The sequence below is a fragment of the Bombus affinis genome, unplaced genomic scaffold (genome assembly GCF_024516045.1).
Source record: "Bombus affinis isolate iyBomAffi1 unplaced genomic scaffold, iyBomAffi1.2 ctg00000187.1, whole genome shotgun sequence".
Lineage (NCBI taxonomy): Eukaryota > Metazoa > Arthropoda > Insecta > Hymenoptera > Apidae > Bombus > Bombus affinis.
This window is the reverse complement of record NW_026108894.1, coordinates 90,439-114,470: the sequence shown is the minus strand read 5'-3', so window position 1 is coordinate 114,470 and position 24,032 is coordinate 90,439. Positions and strand designations below refer to the sequence as shown.

The 24,032-nt window shown below is 33.7% G+C and overlaps 2 protein-coding genes, 2 long non-coding RNA genes and 1 pseudogene across 4 annotated transcripts in view; 3 read left to right on the top strand and 2 right to left on the bottom strand.

The window, feature by feature from the left end:
- The window catches only part of LOC126927658 (uncharacterized), a 127,293-nt gene extending 126,874 nt beyond the window's left edge, over positions 1–419 (top strand). Inside the window, exon 3 of the mRNA XM_050743712.1 lies at positions 330–419. The gene's annotated coding sequence lies outside the window, so the exon portion shown is untranslated. The remainder of the gene's footprint in view (positions 1–329) is intronic.
- The window catches only part of LOC126927655 (trans-1,2-dihydrobenzene-1,2-diol dehydrogenase-like), a 131,707-nt gene extending 117,924 nt beyond the window's left edge, over positions 1–13,783 (bottom strand). The window contains exons 1-2 of the mRNA XM_050743709.1: positions 13,649–13,783; positions 13,454–13,612 (exon numbers count right to left, since the gene is read on the bottom strand). Coding sequence (XP_050599666.1) covers positions 13,454–13,462 — 9 coding nt within the window. The 5' untranslated portion in view covers positions 13,463–13,612; positions 13,649–13,783. The remainder of the gene's footprint in view (positions 1–13,453; positions 13,613–13,648) is intronic.
- Positions 1,695–2,540, top strand: LOC126927666 (uncharacterized). Its single transcript, XR_007715762.1, has 2 exons — positions 1,695–2,154; positions 2,191–2,540. It is a non-coding gene; the product is annotated as an uncharacterized LOC126927666 (long non-coding RNA).
- Positions 5,820–13,837, bottom strand: LOC126927657 (trans-1,2-dihydrobenzene-1,2-diol dehydrogenase-like; annotated as a pseudogene).
- On the top strand, positions 10,571–12,065 carry LOC126927667 (uncharacterized). The gene is made up of 2 exons (XR_007715763.1): positions 10,571–10,609; positions 11,132–12,065. It is a non-coding gene; the product is annotated as an uncharacterized LOC126927667 (long non-coding RNA).
- Positions 13,838–24,032: the final 10,195 nt, after the last annotated feature.

The following is a 24,032-nucleotide window of genomic DNA, read 5'->3' as shown; positions in this document are numbered from 1 at the left end:
CGATCAGTTCGTTTTTATTGCCAGACACAGCTAAATTTCTAAACTAAACAAGTACCTTCACCTCCCCAATGGTAAGTTATTTTATTATTATTATTATTATTATTATTATTATTATTATTTAATTTGTACTTTACCATTTGTCCGGCTGGAAATTTGGTAAATTTTTCTAACTTAATTGCTAAATAATATGTGGATGGCTACCCCCAGCGGGATACCATCTTCGAGTTTGACTATTTTGTTTCTTTAGCGAGGTCAGTGGGGTGTTTTCTTTTTAGTCTTCTATAAATGGTAAATGTGTTCAGATTTCTTCCACGCTATTTATTTCTCAGGGTTGTGTGTGTATATATATATACACATATACAGGGCGATACTCTACAGCTGTAGAAAAATTTAAGAGGCGATTCTTCAAGCTAAAATAAGATGCAAATCAAGAATAAAAAGATTGCGTTTTCAGCTTTGTTTTTTAGTTATTGTCAATTAAAACTTAGCCGAAATGTCTCTGTGTCCGAGCAAACCTCCTTAACTGAACAAAAGTAGGTCAGCCTAAACAGCGAGACGCACAGGGATCCTCAAATCGAACGACACATAGGCTTGCCTAGCACAAATCGTAGAGAAGAATATTATGACATTTGACGACGTAAACCATCTTGCGCGACGCTTTGTAAGAAAAATCGTAAATGAATGACAAATAATATTTAAAAGTAAAAGAAATCAAAACGTTTAAGAAACTAAAAACGGAAAGGCTCAAAAATATCTACAGTAGAATAACCTAAACCTCTACTAAATTAAACTTTATGTTTGTACTTTATGTTTGGCTGTTGAAATGATCCTGCCCTTCCAGAACTGTTTTACCCTCCTACCAAATTTCTAAACTCTAAACATGTTATGTAACAAGATAGTAGTGGAGAGTCCATTCAGAAAGAAACTAATATTTAGTTGCGAATAACTAAAAAAACAGAGCCCGAAACGCAATTTTTTTTATCCTTGAGTTTGACTTTATTTTAGTTTCAGGAATCACCCCTTAAATATTTTTACACCTGTGGCCGAACATCCCGCATAATTCCATTAACGCGCACGCTATTAATACATTTACTGTAATTTGTATCAGTACAGATACAAGCTTTCTGTTATAATGTACTGTTATAAGGACTTTCTGTTATAATGTATTGCAATTTAATACAAATAAATATAAAGTTGACGAGATTTTAAATAATATAAATATAAACGAGTTGAAGTTTTATAGCATGGCACTCGAGCGTTGCCATACCAAATGCAGTCTACGACATTTTACGCCGCCTTCGAAAAGGTTGCTGCAGTATACTTATTATACTGTAATATGTAAAAAGAGTAATCTTAACCATTGTTATCAACGGGGATCAAGCGAACTTAAAACACCGTGCACAACCACATACTCGAGGCTGTAAGAAATATCTGTCGTAATTCAATCAAAAATGAATATTATCTATGTATTGAGTTTGAGTTAGCTTCTCGAATCACTACGTGAAATAATAAAAAATATTATTTTCATAGAATAATGTTATCTAATTAATCATTCGCCTACTATTCTAATAATTGATTCGTTATTATTTCATGCAACCCAACTCTCTGGCAACGGCATTGAAAAATCTAAACCAAATCGGAAACATAGATCATATTCACTTTTAATTTAGCTGTAAATTATAATCATAGAGATATAAGGATAGAGTGCGAGGGCGAGCTGAGAAAGCGAAAGCGAAAGCGAAAGAGAACGCTGCATAAAGGCCTCTTGTGTCCTTGTCTAATAACGCATGCTCATTCGTATAGCAAACATATAAGTGTATAGCCAACACAAACATTGTCAGTGTCATGCCTGATTAGACAAGGACAGAAGACACTTTTATGCAGCGTTCTTTCTACTCCTATATCGCATCCACTTACACGATAATTTAAGACTATATGACTCGCGTACTCTAACTCTTTGTATATCTATGGTTATAATAGACATTTATTGCAGTCTCACAGTTGTTCGAAATTTTGAGTTTTAGAACATGTCTAAGAATCATCGAAATGGAAAGGTAGGTAGCATTTCTGCACTTCCATCAAAATTACTATTAACAAATTGAACACTTTAAACACTCCATCCATTACATAAATCTCTATTATATAATTGTGATAGTATGACATATTTTTAATCTTCTAATCTATGACCAGAGAGGAAACTTCCTTTCTGCTGTGACGTCCATATCTCATAAAAAGGTTATTTGAAAGTGAGTGGTTTTCACGTTCGTGTTCTATGTATATATGTAGCGCTTAATGTTCTAAAACAGACAACAATTTAAATATCCGTGAAGGTCACCTTTTATGAACATTGTAAGTTATAATTTAATTTTATACATATAAGAAATCATTCATATTATAATATTGAAATATACATCTATACAGATATTGCATACATATGTATGTATGTTAGGTTAGAAAAATTTACCAAATATCCAGCTGGACAAATTGTAAAGTACAAATTAAATAAAAAAAAAAGAAAAAAAGAAAAAAAAAGAAAGAAACGATATGTATATATATATACATATATATGTACAGCAAATTTCCAATTAGATGAATTTTTTACTGTATATTCCAAAAACAATATGTAAAACGATTTTAATTAATATTATCATTTGTCATTTTACATCTACCTATTTACAAAATTACTGTGGACTTGTCTAAAACCACCAGAAATGAATAACATAGAAACTTAGGACTTTACCGTGTCGCTGCTGTTACTGCAAAAAGCACACGACCACAAAGTATTAGTAGTAGTAGTTGGTAATATTAGTATTGCTAACCACTATTACTAGTAATAAATATTAGTAATAGTGATTATGAAAACTGTCAATCATATATATTTTGAAAATATTTAGATTTTTTTCTTTGGTTACACTAAAATAAATTCTCTCTTATTTAAGCAAACGGCTCAAAAAATATTTGTTTAGGTATACAATATAATGTATATCTCCTATATGATTATAAAATGGTACATGTAACTTAGAAGAAACCATGTTTAGAACCTCGTATGACTGGTTACTACTTACAGACTTATTAATATGTGTAAATATTTATAGTATATTTAAGAGATTTATGGCCTAACAAAATGATAAGACTCATTAAATAGACATAGCGACAAATGATTTCTATCAGACTGTTTTAACATTATTAAGCGATCTATTAAGAAGGATATTATTTTACAATTTTCATGTATAATAAAGATTTGGAGGACGTCTTCAGATACTTTAACAAATTACAGAGTATCCTAAATCTAACTCACAAAAGGATATTATAAAAGATGTATACCAACTTTGTCTATCTGAAATATCTCTTATTACTTTAAATAACAGAAAACAGTAAGTTATAAAATATATTTAGATTCTAAAACAGATCTAATATGATGACGATGTATTTTCTTTTATATATATATATATATATATGGTGATATCATATACAAAGGATCTTCAGAGTCCTTTCAAGACCTTTTAAGACCTTCATGTCAGTTTCATTTTTTAGTGAAATGTCTTATATTCCAATTTCATAAAATGTTGAATAATGAACATAAAAGTACTTCATTAGATTAATTGCAAAATTCAGTGTTACTAAGATTCCTTCTATCTTTCTTTACAGAAAGATTAATTTTATTAGTGTTTTTTAGATGTGTATTTGTGCATATATTGTTTATCGTAATGAGGCTTGTAATTTAGTACAACCTTTGCTTAGATAAGTACACGTTCAATATTTTAGATACAAACAAACAGTAAATAGTGACTATTAGAAACAGCAGTGTTAGATTGTTGGCGTTATTCTTACAAGAATATTGATATTGAGACATTGTGAAAGTCTAAACCACACATATTTTTCATACCAGAAACACAATTTTTTGGCCTGCTCGAAGCTTACAATTGTTATTTTTGGATGTTTTGTTGGGTAGTATATCAGTAACACTGCAAAATATAATAGAAATATTTCACAATGCAAGTAATAAATTCGACAAACTCAAATGTATGAGGAATTATTTTCAATATAATCCCAATTCTATTGAAGTCAGACATAAAAGTTATATGCCTTGACAACACAAATTCTACAGAGCGTTTTACCTTTTCGCCTACAAAGAAACTATTACAACAAAGTATGTCTTCCTCCTAATTTTTTGTAAATAATTCTTATTCTTCTCTTATTATTTGAAACAATAAAAATGAAGTGAACAGAGTTGGAGGAATACCTTGTATAATACTTACAGCAGCTACAATATCTACATAAATTTTAAAACATTTATCCTATCTAATATTTTTTAAATTTAAGTGACACAATCTTAAACTTAATAATTGTCAATTGTATGAATTTAAAAGTTGTGTTCATGTGTTACAAAGCCTAATAAACACAAAGAGTAACATGCAGTTTTGTAACAAAATTTTACTTGAAATCTTTTACGCAAACATTCTATGAAGATAAAAAGAACAGTACATATTTTCCTAAGACCACTGTTATATGATTTTTTGCTGTCATATCCCCAATTGGTTATAAGTTTCAAACATAATAATGATGAATGCATATAATTCTGTTCATATTCAATTGTCAGTAGTCGTTGAAATCCATGATTGTTTTCCAGATTGGGGTTAGGTTATATAAACTTTTATATGAATAATCTAATATAAAAACGGAATATTTATATGTATCTAACGTTGATATTGACAAGATTTTATGTAATTATTCTATTATACGTATACAATTAGCGATATTTAATTTTATTACTAAATGTATACACATATTCGTATTTACGAGTTATATTTCTTTAAATATTTATACGCAATTATTCTTCAACCTATTTGTTATTAGAAGTAAAAATACTACTCTTATTTATGTAAAAATATCTCTAGAATCTTCAGGCGACTCTTATCTTTTTAAATGGGACTAAATGTAACATTTAAACATGATAAATTATGTATGTATTTTTTTCTAAAGCTCAATAATTGCCTTTATTATAACGTATAGTCTAACCTATATTCTAATATTCTACATTTCTGATATTTTAATGTATTCTAATATTCTAACGTATTCTAATATTTTATAACTCTGGCATCCTCATATATTCTAATATTCTATAATTCTGGTATTTTAATATATTCTAATATTTATATAAAAGCATTGTTCTTTATTACTTAACGTACATAATATACGTCACCGTGATTCTTCAGGACTAACGTTACTCTATTAAACCAGTTGCACTACCAGCCAAATAATGCATTAACGGATTAACGGATTCTGCTATTAGCTTTTATGAACAGAAAGGCTGCAGATTTGATATGGGATCAGTTTTATTCGGTTATGTTGCCAGCTTTTCCGTTAGGCAATTATTTCGTTTTTCCCATTAGCTAACTACTTCCTTTCTCCGTAATTTGGAAGAATGTACAATAGACCTAAGGACCTTTTAAGTACCAGTAATAAACTGAAAATACTTGTACGATTAAAGCTTCCTGCCAACTAATAAGACTCGGTTTATGGTGGGGCCTTAGGTTTATTGAGTGTTTCTCTAACGGTGCTTGGGCCTTGACGGTCAGACAATGAAGGACGTCGCGCGGACCTTTTCACGCGACGATACGATATTATTGGAAACACTCGAAAAATGGTGGTTGGTATTAAACAATATACCCTGTATATCTTATAGGAATATTGAAATATACATACATACATATTTTATATATATGTAACTTATTGTATGTTAGGCATATATATATGGAGGAAAATGGTATAGTGCTAGTAGATTTGGTAACGGTATGATTGTTACAATATTCGTTCGATGCTCCGGCAATCTATGTTTGCGCAATCACTATTCGTCACTCACTAACTTCGTTACAACGATTCTTTTTAAAATATGGTGACAACAGTCTATGACAACGCTGATAACACTCTATGACAATTTCTTTTTTAAGAGTTTCATATATAGGAAAACAACTACTACTCCAAATACCTTCCATTACGAACAACTTCTTCTGCTTTGCTAAATTTATCAACTCTGTTGTTTGCTTCAAATTCATAGTTAAAGGTTTTTCACATAAAACATGTTTTCCCATGATTTAACATTAATTTTGCAATGTCAAAGTGTTGAGGATGTAACGTTTCCAATATATACGACATCTGTAAATGTAAAAAAATACAAAACAATAGATTACAACAATTTTGTGTTATTTCACAAAAACTGGCTATCGTATTTAGCTTTCGGTATTTCGGAGGTGCGTATCTGTAGAGTAATTGCGCATGCGAAGTTAGAGAGTGTCGAAGTGATGAAAAAACGAGTGGTAAATGAATTGCGTGTATGATTTCCTTGCCGAGTGGCGAGTATGTACAGTGTACAATGTACAGGGTGTATGAAAAGTATGTGTAAAAACCACCGTAGCGTGATTCTAAACATCTGGATCGGTGGAGATTTGTAATAAAATGTTTGTGCAAAATTGATCTGGAGCATGATTTTCAAGGCCAAATTTGTTTTTTATTGTAACGTATTCCACTCATTATGAGGATAAGAGGTCCCAAAGGAACCATGGTATGGGTCGCACTCAAGCGAGGAACTGAACGTGCGTTCTCTTGCTCTTGCGTGCTCTTGCGTTTCCAGAGGCAAGGAGAGTAAGGCGGATTTGTTAGATTCAATAACGTTCAAAAACGTTTATAAAAAGATTATTTCTATATTAATTCAGCTTAAATAAACACGAAACATACCAATATTCTTGTCTTCCGCTAGCTCTATATAATTGTCGAACGCCTTTTTAGTTTTATGTAAGCTAGAAAAGTTCTGTGCCCTTGATAGTTCACGTGCCGCTACTGCAAGAACTACATGTTCGGATTCTGGTAATGTTCGTAAGCATGTTACAAAATCATGTGATATTTTTCCAGCACCTGTTATACCCCAATGAATGAACATCTGTAATAATGTAATTTTAAAAGAAGCTAATTATTTACTAAATAATATAATGGAAAACAATTATAAATTAATTTAAAGTTATAAATAGTAACACTGTTATTCTCTTATATACTAGAATTGATTGAGAAAATCAGTACATGTTTTCAATTGGTATTTCTTATTAATGTATATATATGTCGAGCTCTCATCGGGGTTAGGGGCGTGTAACGAATCTTCATTTGGATTAGTCATTGTTGTTATACAATAGAGATGATATTTACTGGTACAAATATGATTATTACAGAATTTAACAAGTAACCATGGTGATTAGATACTCGAGATGCTAATGACAATGATCAACGGGATAGCAAATGCGCTTTCCTCCAAAGTCTAAGTCGAACTCCAACTTACTTGTCCACAATTCGAGTGTAACTCAACTTACTTGTCCACAGTACAAGTAGAACTCTAACTAACTCTTGTTGAAGCGTAGAGAGTATATCTTCAACAATAAAAGATACAAAAATGTTCGCTAGGACGTGTGTAACTCGCTGATGTTGGACCAACGCACATAATTGAGACTGATGAAACTCTTCTCTCCTTACGACCGCGTTCGTTTACATTATATTGGTCGAGGGGGTACCGGTAAAATTCCAATCGCCTTTGTTAGACGGTTCCACGTAACGGCGACATTGTTTCTGCTCGGAGTTTGATTATTAATGCAATATGTGTGTGTCCTACGATAATGATACTCCGAGGCAAAACTACACGTGGCTTGATTTGTCCTCGAGCACGTGTGCCGCTACAACTATATTTTTAAGGAGAGCTATACAGCAACTCCATACCTCTGTTAGGTAAAAACGTCCATCCCGTGACCGTGGCTACGTTTAGTAACCAGTTGTGTCACTTCGAGCTCAAACCTACTGTCATAAATCTCGAGCAAACATAATCGGATTAAATTATAGACAACTACTTCTGAGCTTTATTATTTATTATTATTTTACCGGGGTTGTCTGTCCTCAAAGCAGAGGAAGAAGGAGGAGGGGTTTTTAGTGGGTGTGGCAACAACATCCGCCCGAGTCCCACATAACCCAGTGATGCGGGTCACTGGGCATGCGTAACAGCATTTTCCCCTCCTCACGCAAAAAAAACACACATTACATATCTTACATTTTGTTTATGTCATAGTATCAGGTAATATATATTAACTATAAACAAAGGCTAGGCGAGCTTGAGTATTTCATTGGGTATTCCTATTATATATCCTTCATATTGCAGTCCTGTGTACAACTGCATAGTGAAAAAAATTATCATTAATGACCTGCGTTAAGTTTGACTTAATCTTTAAATCCAACTGTCACACCGTAAAACGGCTGACTATGATTTTGGATAATAAATAATAATATAATTACAATTCATATTAGCCTTTTACATCGTATTGCTATTATTAAAAATTGCAAACATCTCAACCATAATATCAAGGAATTTAATTGTTCGACTGTCAAAATTGTCGTCGAAATAGATTTTTAGAAAAATCTCTTGCAGTCTCACATATGCAGTTGTAAACGATTATTTAGTTTTGTAAAATTTAACACCAAGGTAAACAGATCAATGACTGATGGATGTAAACAGATCGTCAAGCGGCTATGCTAGTGAGCTTCACAAATACACACATATGGGCTGAATTGACTGTAGTGGTATCGACTGTTTTTTGCAAATATCTCGATAATGAAGAACCCACGAGTAACATACAACGGCAAAAGTAATTCAAAATGGCTGTAAGATAAACAAACAGAAGAAAACCCGAATAAATGCAACCATATTACATTTACACTACGAAAACAGAAACCACCAAATATCCAATTGAATGGCACGCACATAAGACAAACAAAGCAAAAAGTTAAATATCTAGGACTCCAGTTAGACACACAACTTACATGGAAGTAGCATACTAAATCAATTATAGACAAAATACGGATAAAAGGAAGACAGATGTACTGGATAACTAGTCGAAAGTCTAAGCTCAGCATAGAAAATAGACTAAAAATTTACAAAACGATAATAAAACTAATTTGAACGTACGGAATACCACTATGGGAGACAGCAGCAATGAGTCACATAAATAAACTCGAGTCGCTACAATCGAAGATACTCAGATCAATAGTCAACGGCCCCATGGTATGTCAGAATCAAGGATTTACGGAGAGACCTAAAAATATCAACGATCAAAGAAAAAATCGGCAGATACGCAAAAAAATATAAGAAAAGAATGACAACACATACAAATCAGCTGAAACGAGCAGAAATCTCATGAAAAGAAGACTAAAGAGAAAACACCCCCCCCCCTGATCTCACTAAAGCAATAAAATAGACAAACTAGAAGATGGTATTCCGTTAGGGCTGGCCATTCACATGTTAGTTAGCAATAAAGATAGAAAAATTGACCGAATGTCCAGCTGGACAAATTGTAAAATACAAATTAAATAAAAAAAAAAAAAAAGAAAAATAGAAATTTACAACGTGACTTCAGTCCCCTTCATGCGTGGATTCGATTTCTGGAATGCATCATTCATATATCTCGCAGAATGAGAACTGAAAAATGGTAAATAAAACAAAAAGACGACAAAAAATAGCTTCTTCATTGAAAAAAAAAAGAAATATAACAGTTATTCCTAAACCTGCAGGTAGCGAGAATTCAAATGACGAGAACGCAGCTCGTCGAGCATTTCAACAAACACAAATATTAGCAAACACAACAGGTGTAAACATGAACCTACCCTAGAATTTACGAACGATTGTAATAACAATATCTTGCCAATTTCCTATAGATTTAAAGAAATTTAAATCACATTGTTTTCACAATGCAAAATTATTTAAAAAGGCATCCTCGTGGTATCCAATGCCACAAACAATACACAAAATTTTAATACGTAGCAGGCAGATTTTCAACAATGCATTTTAATCTCAAGGCCACTTAGCAGAAGACGCAGCGGAATCTAAAAACAAATTTTACAAATATGATAGACAATTTTCACGCTTGCAAAAATAGTTGTAAGAACAATTTACAGCATACATATATTTAATAGAGCTACGGAAACATCAGATCCATATATCTCATGCATTAGCCTTACAAACAGAGTTCATAAGCAATAACTAAAGAATTTAAGTAAATCAAAAGTACCGTCATTATTACGTACCCCATACATCCAATCAGAACCATTAACCATCAACATGTAACATAAATCCAGAACAAGCAATGGACGAAGAAGACCATTCTGCTGATAATGAAGAATGCGAAGAAAATTTGCCAATATTTAGACATTTAGACAATTCAGAACTAAAATCGGGCGAACTATTATTATAACTGTGACCATACTTTTTATTTTACTTTTACTATTTTCTTCGGTATATCTTTTATTATTTTCTCCAGTATTTTATTACAAATAGATAGATTAGATTAATGAACAGAATCTGTTTGATTTCTGCGAAGATCCGCTGCACGAGGTTTTCTTGTATTTCTGTTGACAGTCCGCTAACATAACCGAATAAAACTGATCCCATATCAAATCTGCAGCCTTTCTGTTCACAAAAGCTAATAGCAGAATCCGTTAATCCGTTAATGCATTATTTGGCTGGTAGTGCAACTGGTTTAATAGAGTAACGTTAGTCCTGAAGAATCACGGTGACGTATATTATGTACGTTAAGTAATAAAGAACAATGCTTTTATATAAATATTAGAATATATTAAAATACCAGAATTATAGAATATTAGAATATATGAGGATGCCAGAGTTATAAAATATTAGAATACGTTAGAATATTAGAATACATTAAAATATCAGAAATGTAGAATATTAGAATATAGGTTAGACTATACGTTATAATAAAGGCAATTATTGAGCTTTAGAAAAAAATACATACATAATTTATCATGTTTAAATGTTACATTTAGTCCCATTTAAAAAGATAAGAGTCGCCTGAAGATTCTAGAGATATTTTTACATAAATAAGAGTAGTATTTTTACTTCTAATAACAAATAGGTTGAAGAATAATTGCGTATAAATATTTAAAGAAATATAACTCGTAAATACGAATATGTGTATACATTTAGTAATAAAATTAAATATCGCTAATTGTATACGTATAATAGAATAATTACATAAAATCTTGTCAATATCAACGTTAGATACATATAAATATTCCGTTTTTATATTAGATTATTCATATAAAAGTTTATATAACCTAACCCCAATCTGGAAAACAATCATGGATTTCAACGACTACTGACAATTGAATATGAACAGAATTATATGCATTCATCATTATTATGTTTGAAACTTATAACCAATTGGGATATGACAGCAAAAAATCATATAACAGTGGTCTTAGGAAAATATGTACTGTTCTTTTTATCTTCATAGAATGTTTGCGTAAAAGATTTCAAGTAAAATTTTGTTACAAAACTGCATGTTACTCTTTGTGTTTATTAGGCTTTGTAACACATGAACACAACTTTTAAATTCATACAATTGACAATTATTAAGTTTAAGATTGTGTCACTTAAATTTAAAAAATATTAGATAGGATAAATGTTTTAAAATTTATGTAGATATTGTAGCTGCTGTAAGTATTATACAAGGTATTCCTCCAACTCTGTTCACTTCATTTTTATTGTTTCAAATAATAAGAGAAGAATAAGAATTATTTACAAAAAATTAGGAGGAAGACATACTTTGTTGTAATAGTTTCTTTGTAGGCGAAAAGGTAAAACGCTCTGTAGAATTTGTGTTGTCAAGGCATATAACTTTTATGTCTGACTTCAATAGAATTGAGATTATATTGAAAATAATTCCTCATACATTTGAGTTTGTCGAATTTATTACTTGCATTGTGAAATATTTCTATTATATTTTGCAGTGTTACTGATATACTACCCAACAAAACATCCAAAAATAACAATTGTAAGCTTCGAGCAGGCCAAAAAATTGTGTTTCTGGTATGAAAAATATGTGTGGTTTAGACTTTCACAATGTCTCAATATCAATATTCTTGTAAGAATAACGCCAACAATCTAACACTGCTGTTTCTAATAGTCACTATTTACTGTTTGTTTGTATCTAAAATATTGAACGTGTACTTATCTAAGCAAAGGTTGTACTAAATTACAAGCCTCATTACGATAAACAATATATGCACAAATACACATCTAAAAAACACTAATAAAATTAATCTTTCTGTAAAGAAAGATAGAAGGAATCTTAGTAACACTGAATTTTGCAATTAATCTAATGAAGTACTTTTATGTTCATTATTCAACATTTTATGAAATTGGAATATAAGACATTTCACTAAAAAATGAAACTGACATGAAGGTCTTAAAAGGTCTTGAAAGGACTCTGAAGATCCTTTGTATATGATATCACCATATATATATATATATATATAAAAGAAAATACATCGTCATCATATTAGATCTGTTTTAGAATCTAAATATATTTTATAACTTACTGTTTTCTGTTATTTAAAGTAATAAGAGATATTTCAGATAGACAAAGTTGGTATACATCTTTTATAATATCCTTTTGTGAGTTAGATTTAGGATACTCTGTAATTTGTTAAAGTATCTGAAGACGTCCTCCAAATCTTTATTATACATGAAAATTGTAAAATAATATCCTTCTTAATAGATCGCTTAATAATGTTAAAACAGTCTGATAGAAATCATTTGTCGCTATGTCTATTTAATGAGTCTTATCATTTTGTTAGGCCATAAATCTCTTAAATATACTATAAATATTTACACATATTAATAAGTCTGTAAGTAGTAACCAGTCATACGAGGTTCTAAACATGGTTTCTTCTAAGTTACATGTACCATTTTATAATCATATAGGAGATATACATTATATTGTATACCTAAACAAATATTTTTTGAGCCGTTTGCTTAAATAAGAGAGAATTTATTTTAGTGTAACCAAAGAAAAAAATCTAAATATTTTCAAAATATATATGATTGACAGTTTTCATAATCACTATTACTAATATTTATTACTAGTAATAGTGGTTAGCAATACTAATATTACCAACTACTACTACTAATACTTTGTGGTCGTGTGCTTTTTGCAGTAACAGCAGCGACACGGTAAAGTCCTAAGTTTCTATGTTATTCATTTCTGGTGGTTTTAGACAAGTCCACAGTAATTTTGTAAATAGGTAGATGTAAAATGACAAATGATAATATTAATTAAAATCGTTTTACATATTGTTTTTGGAATATACAGTAAAAAATTCATCTAATTGGAAATTTGCTGTACATATATATATATATATATATATAGATACATATCTTTTCTTTCTTTTTTTTTCTTTTTTTCTTTTTTTTTATTTAATTTGTACTTTACAATTTGTCCAGCTGGATATTTGGTAAATTTTTCTAACCTAACATACATACATATGTATGCAATATCTGTATAGATGTATATTTCAATATTATAATATGAATGATTTCTTATATGTATAAAATTAAATTATAACTTACAATGTTCATAAAAGGTGACCTTCACGGATATTTAAATTGTTGTCTGTTTTAGAACATTAAGCGCTACATATATACATAGAACACGAACGTGAAAACCACTCACTTTCAAATAACCTTTTTATGAGATATGGACGTCACAGCAGAAAGGAAGTTTCCTCTCTGGTCATAGATTAGAAGATTAAAAATATGTCATACTATCACAATTATATAATAGAGATTTATGTAATGGATGGAGTGTTTAAAGTGTTCAATTTGTTAATAGTAATTTTGATGGAAGTGCAGAAATGCTACCTACCTTTCCATTTCGATGATTCTTAGACATGTTCTAAAACTCAAAATTTCGAACAACTGTGAGACTGCAATAAATGTCTATTATAACCATAGATATACAAAGAGTTAGAGTACGCGAGTCATATAGTCTTAAATTATCGTGTAAGTGGATGCGATATAGGAGTAGAAAGAACGCTGCATAAAAGTGTCTTCTGTCCTTGTCTAATCAGGCATGACACTGACAATGTTTGTGTTGGCTATACACTTATATGTTTGCTATACGAATGAGCATGCGTTATTAGACAAGGACACAAGAGGCCTTTATGCAGCGTTCTCTTTCGCTTTCGCTTTCGCTTTCTCAGCTCGCCCTCGCACTCTATCCTTATATCTCTATGATTATAATTTACAGCTAAATTAAAAGTGAATATGATCTATGTTTCCGATTTGGTTTAGATTTTTCAATGCCGTTGCCAGAGAGTTGGGTTGCATGAAATAATAACGAATCAATTATTAGAATAGTAGGCGAATGATTAATTAGATAACATTATTCTATGAAAATAATATTTTTTATTATTTCACGTAGTGATTCGAGAAGCTAACTCAAACTCAATACATAGATAATATTCATTTTTGATTGAATTACGACAGATATTTCTTACAGCCTCGAGTATGTGGTTGTGCACGGTGTTTTAAGTTCGCTTGATCCCCGTTGATAACAATGGTTAAGATTACTCTTTTTACATATTACAGTATAATAAGTATACTGCAGCAACCTTTTCGAAGGCGGCGTAAAATGTCGTAGACTGCATTTGGTATGGCAACGCTCGAGTGCCATGCTATAAAACTTCAACTCGTTTATATTTATATTATTTAAAATCTCGTCAACTTTATATTTATTTGTATTAAATTGCAATACATTATAACAGAAAGTCCTTATAACAGTACATTATAACAGAAAGCTTGTATCTGTACTGATACAAATTACAGTAAATGTATTAATAGCGTGCGCGTTAATGGAATTATGCGGGATGTTCGGCCACAGGTGTAAAAATATTTAAGGGGTGATTCCTGAAACTAAAATAAAGTCAAACTCAAGGATAAAAAAAATTGCGTTTCGGGCTCTGTTTTTTTAGTTATTCGCAACTAAATATTAGTTTCTTTCTGAATGGACTCTCCACTACTATCTTGTTACATAACATGTTTAGAGTTTAGAAATTTGGTAGGAGGGTAAAACAGTTCTGGAAGGGCAGGATCATTTCAACAGCCAAACATAAAGTACAAACATAAAGTTTAATTTAGTAGAGGTTTAGGTTATTCTACTGTAGATATTTTTGAGCCTTTCCGTTTTTAGTTTCTTAAACGTTTTGATTTCTTTTACTTTTAAATATTATTTGTCATTCATTTACGATTTTTCTTACAAAGCGTCGCGCAAGATGGTTTACGTCGTCAAATGTCATAATATTCTTCTCTACGATTTGTGCTAGGCAAGCCTATGTGTCGTTCGATTTGAGGATCCCTGTGCGTCTCGCTGTTTAGGCTGACCTACTTTTGTTCAGTTAAGGAGGTTTGCTCGGACACAGAGACATTTCGGCTAAGTTTTAATTGACAATAACTAAAAAACAAAGCTGAAAACGCAATCTTTTTATTCTTGATTTGCATCTTATTTTAGCTTGAAGAATCGCCTCTTAAATTTTTCTACAGCTGTAGAGTATCGCCCTGTATATGTGTATATATATATACACACACAACCCTGAGAAATAAATAGCGTGGAAGAAATCTGAACACATTTACCATTTATAGAAGACTAAAAAGAAAACACCCCACTGACCTCGCTAAAGAAACAAAATAGTCAAACTCGAAGATGGTATCCCGCTGGGGGTAGCCATCCACATATTATTTAGCAATTAAGTTAGAAAAATTTACCAAATTTCCAGCCGGACAAATGGTAAAGTACAAATTAAATAATAATAATAATAATAATAATAATAATAATAATAAAATAACTTACCATTGGGGAGGTGAAGGTACTTGTTTAGTTTAGAAATTTAGCTGTGTCTGGCAATAAAAACGAACTGATCGCACGCTCGATGGCCGCTGACCATTGATATTGAGCCGATCGGAGGATGCTCGATCTTCGATTCCATCAGCGATTAGCACGAGCTGTAATTGGAAAATAATATCATTTAGGATTCAATAAAATCGTCGAAAGTATTGGTAGAGTACGTTGGTTGACTGAAAGTAAGACAGAAATATTTTGGCAATTGTTTGAAATGCTCAAAGTTTTCGCCGACTAGTGGTAAAATCGAAGGATATTTGCGTAGTTGAGAAAAGGTAACGTACCTTTTCAAACGGTTATGCCCATGCCAGTCGACAAAGACATAAAAGGTTGGTGTTTACCAATATGAGTTTTCATGACGAAATATTTTAGAACTTAAAGTAGACCCAGACGAGTAATTAGCAATCGAGGCTTTTGTTTTCTCGATTGGGCCATTCAAAGAATTCCTAACTAATAATGCGGTCGAACATGTTACATTCGGTACTCCACAGGCAAACGGAACACCGATGCTGGCAAAATTGTCGGAAACACCCGGGAAATGGCAGTCTTGAGTCTAGAGTCCAGTCGAATTCGCCTAGAACAATACAGTTTGCAGGTCAACGGGAGAAAGTCTTTCGCAATTGTTGTTTGAAATAAATCATCTTGGCTTCATTAAGCGACAGGAATAAGTGACAAGCCTGAGCAAGAAAATGAACGCGTCTACGACAGAAAACATAAAAATGCGACAGGGTATCAAAATCGACGATACGTGATGATCGGATACGTGATTCGGACGGCGCACCGGGAGTAGATAAGGAATTGGTACCGAAATTTGAAAGCCCCTACGTTATTAAAAAGATTTTAGAGAAAAATAGATATGTCGTTACAGATATAGGTGGGTTTTAATTAACACGTATGCCCTTTACAGGAATAGTAAGAGTCGATCAGATGAAATTTTGCATTTCAGAGGATAATTAACAATTAATAATTCGATTATTTATAAAGCACACCTTCTGTCATTTTACTGTTGTATTTGCGTGATTACCTCGAAAATGAAGGTAAATTCGCCGGCGATATTTTCGATATGTGTGTATACCCATGCGATATACATAGGTTAAGAATATATTTTTGTAATATTTATCGGAAATCCGTGTCTACGTATGCATCGCATTATTATAGATTTATTGTTACATCAGTTTTGGTTTGATTTTGCCGTCGGAACATCTTGCATTTCATTTGACTACATCGTACTGACAAGCTCTGTTTGGATTCGTTCTGTAGTTCGTATTTCTTTCGTTTATGTTAATGAGAAGTCGTAAATTCGTGACTATTATCAAGGTCGTCACTATTGTCAGGAATGGCTGTAGACGGTTATTTTACGACTTTCTCAATTAGCCTCTTTGGAAACTTAGAGACAGTCCAGACCATCACGAGCTGTGAAACAGTTAAGCATCCCTAAATATGCCCTGACCGTTTTTCCATCGTATTGTGTGCCAAACGCTTCAGTTGAAATCCAGGCATCTTTGTAAAGTTTTAACCCTTCTCCTTACACTTTGTACTCATCTTAACAATAAAGGTTATCTTTATATATGTATTTAGGATATGTCTATATATTGTAGTATCTTTAATTTTGCGCCACCTTCGAAAAGGTTGCGGTATATATAATATGCTGTTTAGTAAGTGAATGAGTAATCCTAACTATTGTTATACGTGCGTATAAATAAAATATAAATATGGTTGAAATTATTTAATCCTTGTAACATTCCTTATTTGTATAAATACAAAGAAAATTATTTGTCACTTTGCAATGCATTTCAAAATTGATAATATTTCTTTGGAAAAGATTTTTCATCTTATTATACATTCTTTAGTGTAGCGACCAATAATACAGGGTGAACGTAAAACGGTTTTCATTGTTATTGATAAGGCGGTAATTTCTTTCTATCTATTTATTACTCTTGTTTCGTTTCTTTATACTTATTAATGAATAAACAATTGTGTGGGCTATCCAGTGCTGTATGCGAATAAGGAATAAACCAGCTATACTGCGCCAGCAGTATTATACTTTGAACAGTGACAGAGAAGGATATTTCTATAACTTAATAGTGCGTCAGACATCACTTCGCGGCGAACAGATTTCCGTTGAAAATGAATAATTCGCAGAAGATCGTATCCTGTGACGATTTATGCCGACTAAAGAATATACAATGACCACTTAGATTTATATGTCGGGTTATCGTTAGAAATTTTAGGCGTGAAATAATTAATAAGTATAACAAAAGCTATTGACAATGTTCCTGGGCTCAATAACGAATCCACGGTCAACGGGTAAACTCTTTGTACAATGGAATACATTTTGTAGCACGCAGACACGTTAACTCAGACGCTGGGTTACTTTCAGACTGACAGCCTAGACGATGACAGTAAACTCTCCAAGGTGATTGCAAAATAAAAGACAGATACAGTCACATATGTCAAATACATATCGATCGGGAATATCAACAAATTCCCAAGCGCCGTAACTAGGCAGTCCCGCGTAAACCAGCATTGCTCCTGATCGAGACTTGATTGCTTATACAGCGTGTCCCTCAACATCGGTACCTCCTCTGTAAGACATTTCGTTCATCCCGTGACCGTGGCTACGTTCGGCGACCACTTACGTCACCTCGAGCCCAAGTATTGGGGATCTTCCTAAAGAAAGGCCCGATGTCCCTACATCTCCGACATATATAAAGATTGACGTTACTGTCGTTGAAATATTTGGGATAATTTTGTATCTGTCTGTTTCCCCTTGCCTATTGAGAAAGGCACTGCTATAACCGCGTGACAGGACAAAAGTTTGAACAGGAGGAACGAAAGTGACGTCATAAAAGATAGTTGATTGTTGATGAGATCTCAATGGTATCTTACGAGAATTTGCGAATAATTCATTTAAGACTGCAAGAATTCAAGATATATAAAAAAATATTTGGTGACATAAATGTATTTCTCTTCGATGACATCTCTTTCATGCAATTATTCCCAGCAAAAGAACATTGTTGTATTGTATAAAAACAGTGGTGTGCTGTAAAGATTAATTTATAGTACCAAGTTTCATTCTGCGAACTCATCATTAATATGAGGTAAAAGGATGATACAGAGTTTATCGACCTATTAGATAATTTACAGTTTGGCGAAATAACAACTTCTGAGTTTGAAATACTATGAGTGCGAAGGAGTGATATAGCAGTAAGAATATTCCAGATAGTAAGATTCGTAGACGAATATAACACAAAAATGATTGATGAATTAGCGAAATTACGTCGTGTGTACGTTATTCATTCAGTAGGCGAGAGTCGGGAAGCAGCTACATGCGAGAAAAAAACTTCCGAAAATATTATTCATGCAGATGTAAATAATCATGGATAACTGTTGCATGCAATAACATTAGCCGAGGGATCACGAGTTATGTTGCGACGAAACATACCAATTTCCGTTGGTTTGATAAACGACGCAATGGGAATGGCAAAGAAATTTATATGTCAGTACTTCGAAGAGGTCAGCTGAAAGTGAGAGAATTGGAAGCAGATTCAAATATGCTGACGGCTACATTCCCATATCTCCAGTAATAGCAATATTTCAACTGACGAAATGTTACGGAGATGTTGAATAAAGAATGTCATCGCTTGTGCTAAGCTGGACAGTAGCGGTACACAGATTACAAATGGCTATAATAGATAGGACCGTAATTGATCTTGGCAAAGAGAATTTTGCAAAAGTGCAAATCTATGCCGCTTCTAGTCGTGTGGAAAGTTTAGGCAGCTTGGACATATCTGATCTAGCATCGAATGAAATTTTTAACAAACCATGTGACGAAAGAGCACTTGCAGCGACCAGTTTCCATGGAGAAACGCTCAGACACAAAGAAATGAAATTGGCGAATAATAACATATCATTCGCAATAACAATAGTTAAGAATGGAAAAGTAGGAAATTTGCAAGCTATCTCTACAAGACGTATAAGATTACGTCACAATAGCTTAATTCAATCCAAAGTAATCAATAAACCTTTAGAATTCTATCTTGCTTTTGGCATCTAATGTGAACAAATGGTTATTTATAACAGTGTCCTCTGCGGGAACCAATGCGGCTTCGCAAATCGTGCCCAAAGACGAGCAGGTTATTATCCGCTAACTGTGAGAGGGCGATTGCGAAAACCGGTAGGCGTTTTCAGCTACTGAAGATACCGTAACCCGTTGCGATTCTTTCAACCGCAGCAGGGTCGAAGGTTACAACAGCGAATAGTTGTTTGTAGATATTTGCTATTATTAATTATTATATCAGGAAATCAGAATTTATATTTCAAACGAATATATATTTCAAATCGAATTTATATTTTCAAAATAACGCCCTTGTAAGTTGGTAATAAGTTGAACGCCCTTCGCCGACAAGAGGTCGGATTGATAGCTCGTCTACGCACTACCTCAAATTCTCTTGCAGCCGCCTCATTCTCGCTTCTGGTTCGCTTCTTAGAACTCGCGACAGAATTTGTTTGTACAACTCTACAATTCGCGCGATCCTCGCTGCATCCTACAAAAACTTCATCGCAACCGTCCGTGTCGTTTCCACCCGACGCTATTGCGGTTATGTTTGTCGCAACCGATTCATCTAACGAAATTTTGTTCATTACGACGGTGTCCTTGAGACAAGCACTCGTGGGAACTACAACTACCTGCTTGTGTTGCACGTTCTCGACACGAGATAGATCTACCTCACGCGCTCCCGTCTCTATGTCTACTTTAAGGACCTCTGGAAACCCATCGGAATTCTCGTTTTTTATTCTGCTAATGGAGATATCTCCCCTCTTCATGTTTATCTCGACGGTATCCAGGAAGTCTGTACCTATCAACAACGAGTGTTGCATCGCAGTGTTCGGAACTACGTGTATCGTTATATGATACAATTCACCGCCTATAATAATATCTGTCGGAAATTTCCCGAGCGCAAAATTTCTTTTAGACCCGATACTGTGAAATTCAATAATGTCTCGACTTAATTTGGGCGCTCCGATTCTTACATACTGATTATACCGCATCAAGGTTAACTCGCTATCGGTGTCTACCAGCGCGCTCAGTTCGAAATCTCCGATCTTCACGTCTTTACCACGCTTCGTCGGTAACAATCGAAACACACTACCAACCTCTTTAATGGACTCGCTCAGATTGTCGCACCTCGATGCAATGTATCCGTATTCTCTACACTCGAAACATTTAGGTCCCCTCGACTTGTTCGGACACTCTGCACACACGTGTTCTTCATCACCGCAATTATAACACCTTTTATACTTCGCTACATCTTCCGACTGCTTGTATCTTCCATTGTCCTTAGCTCTCACCGGTCTCATAGTTGACTCTGCTATACGGGATTTTTGTTCCTCATAGATGATAAGATTTTCTTTTAGCTCTTTTATTGATTTAGCCCCGTACAATATTGTTTTATTGACTTCTTTGTCTCTTATTCCATCTATGATGTACCTTATCTTTGCTGCTTCTTCCATATTCATTTGACTGGCTATACCGAGCATTCGGTACATGTACGCTGTACATCCTTCGTCGTCTCTTTTTTTTTTTTTTTTGTTTCCTGCAGTTAGCGGTGTATTTGCAAAGTGTTAAAGTTTTTCGAAAACTCCCTTATCAGACCTTCTTTTAACTCGCGCCAAGTTCTAGCATGGTACTCATAATTCACAAATATTTTTGCCGATCCGTTCATCAACTTTTTTGCATAAATTACCTTTTGTTCTTTTGTCCACCTATATATGCTTGCAGTTTCTTCGAACGCCTCGAACCATTGATTAATATTTTCGTTGTTTTCGCCTGTAAAAACTTCTAAGGCGTCTTGGACATCCTGAACACTTACTGTTATATACCTACGTGCTTTCCTACGGAATTTGTCAGGTTTTTGATATACACCTCGCACGTTCCTTTTGCTTTCTCTTTCGTCTTCTTCGTCGTCGCTCTCTTCTTCCGACGACGTATTCTCTTCTTCCATCGCCGCCTGTAGTCTCACACGTAGTTCAGCTTTTCTTCCTCTCGTCTCTAGCCCCATACTAGCAAGACGTTCTCTTAATTCTTTTGTCCTAAGCTCCTCGAGATCTTCGTCTTCATCTCGATCACGCTTAGTTTTTGGTATTGCCCCTGAACCTTGCTCCTCCGTGGTCTTTTTACCGTTTGCTGGCTCTTTAGGACTTGGTTGTCCAGTACTATATGCTCGACTTAGCCTGGCAACCAACACTGACCTTGCACCAGATATTGGTAGATTTAACTGTGCAAGCTTGTTTCTTAATTCTTCCAGCGTTAGATTTTCCTCACTTGAAAACTGTTCTTCTTCACAATTTGCCATTTTCAACTCTTTTCTCTTCAGCACGAGTAGTTCCGTAAAACGTGTCGTTCTCTGTCTGGTTTCAATCCCGGACGAGCCCCCAAAATGTAGTATCGGAAAGGATAGGATTAGGATAATTTAGATTTGTAAAATTCTCCTAATGCTATTTATTTAAGATAAATAAAAATAACAGAGGTTTATTGGACAGAGAACGATAAATGTTCAACTTGAACTAAACGCAAAAATCTTATTCTACTCAAATCACTCTCGCAACTCTATAACTCTAACAACTCAATCTGTCAACATCGCTAGCAACTCGGGCAACTCCGCTGACTCTTTCAACTCTACAACTCTACTCCTCCGCTTCTCGACTATCTCTGACCTCTCGATAAAACGTTCTCACTTCTCGATCAACGTTATTTTGTCCTTTTCCTAATCCGGTCCTGTTTTCGTGCCGCAAGGACTAGGTGACTTTAGTCAATAGGTTTTTCTCTTGTGTAAACCAACAGCCGAAGGTCAGACGACAATGTTTTGGTTTGTTTCTAACCAGGTTTTTTCCTCACGATACTACAATACACATGTATATATATATATATCCATATACAGGGTGGTTGGTAACTGGTGGTAAAAGCGGAAAGGGAGTGATTCTACGCGAAGAAAGAAGTCGAAAATATAGAATAAAAATTTTTCGCTTGAGGCTTTGTTTTCAAGAAAATCGACTTTGAAAGTGTTCATAGAAATTTAATTAGAAGAGCAGAAGTATGTGTTCGGCAGAATGGGCAACATTTTCAGCAATTTTTGTAATAATAAATTTTATGATTACTTCATATTATTTCATTATGTATTCCTAATTTTCCGTTACGGCAGAAACAAACTTAAACTGCAATAATATCCATCGAGACAACGATCTACAGTGAGATCTGTTATAACGAGACGTGGTAAAGTGCACGTGTACCGAGCGAACATTCAAAGTCGATTTTGTCGAAAACAAAGCCTCAAACGAAAAATTGTTATTCTATATTCTCGACTTCTTTTTTCGCGTAGAATCACCTTCTTTCCGCTTGTACCACCATCCTGCAGTTACCAACCACCCTGTAATAATATATTGTCTATCGCATTACGAGAGTATGTGGTTATTGATAGTGACTCTTAATATTTATTGCGTAACTGCAGAATCTGATGGACCGTAACTGCTCCGGAACATAATTGTGACTAACTTCTTAATGACTGACTGTTGTTGTAGGCGACAACTCCTATTTATAATAAAACTGCCATGGGATAATTGCCTCGTGAAGGTTTATTCCCACGAGAACGCGTAGTTTCGGCACGTAGTTATCTCTGCGGACGCTTTAGTCTTCGCTTCTGCTGATTTCCTTCCCAAGTGTGTTACGGTTTCATCCACCTGCTGATACGATCTCCCAACGAGCGTTGCAGTTTTACGTTTCGCTGATAATGAGTCGAACTCTTCTCGGCACGTGGTTATCTCTGCTCGCGGTGATACTCAATCCTTTGGCGCGTCCACAAGAAAAACAAAAACGGAAATCGAGAAACCCAACCTGGACATTGAAAAACTTCTAGAGACCCTCCAAAGACGAGATAAGAGGGAAATAGAGGAAATAAACTTCAATATAGAACAATTTGAAGGAACTCAGAAAGCCACAAACTGGATATCAGAGTATGAAGAGGAATGCAAAAAATACAAAATAAAAAGCGATGAGGAAAAAGTCAAAGGTTTATGAAAGTATCTAGGAAAAACAGCAGAAATATGGTACCAAACAAATCTACTGAAAGCTGGTGGACACAACTGGAAAGATTGTAAAGAAGCATTTCTCAAAACCTTTAAGAATAAAGGTTGGCCGGCAATACGATATGCTTACAACTTTATATACCTTTCAGGTTCGTTCGTAGAATATGCAAT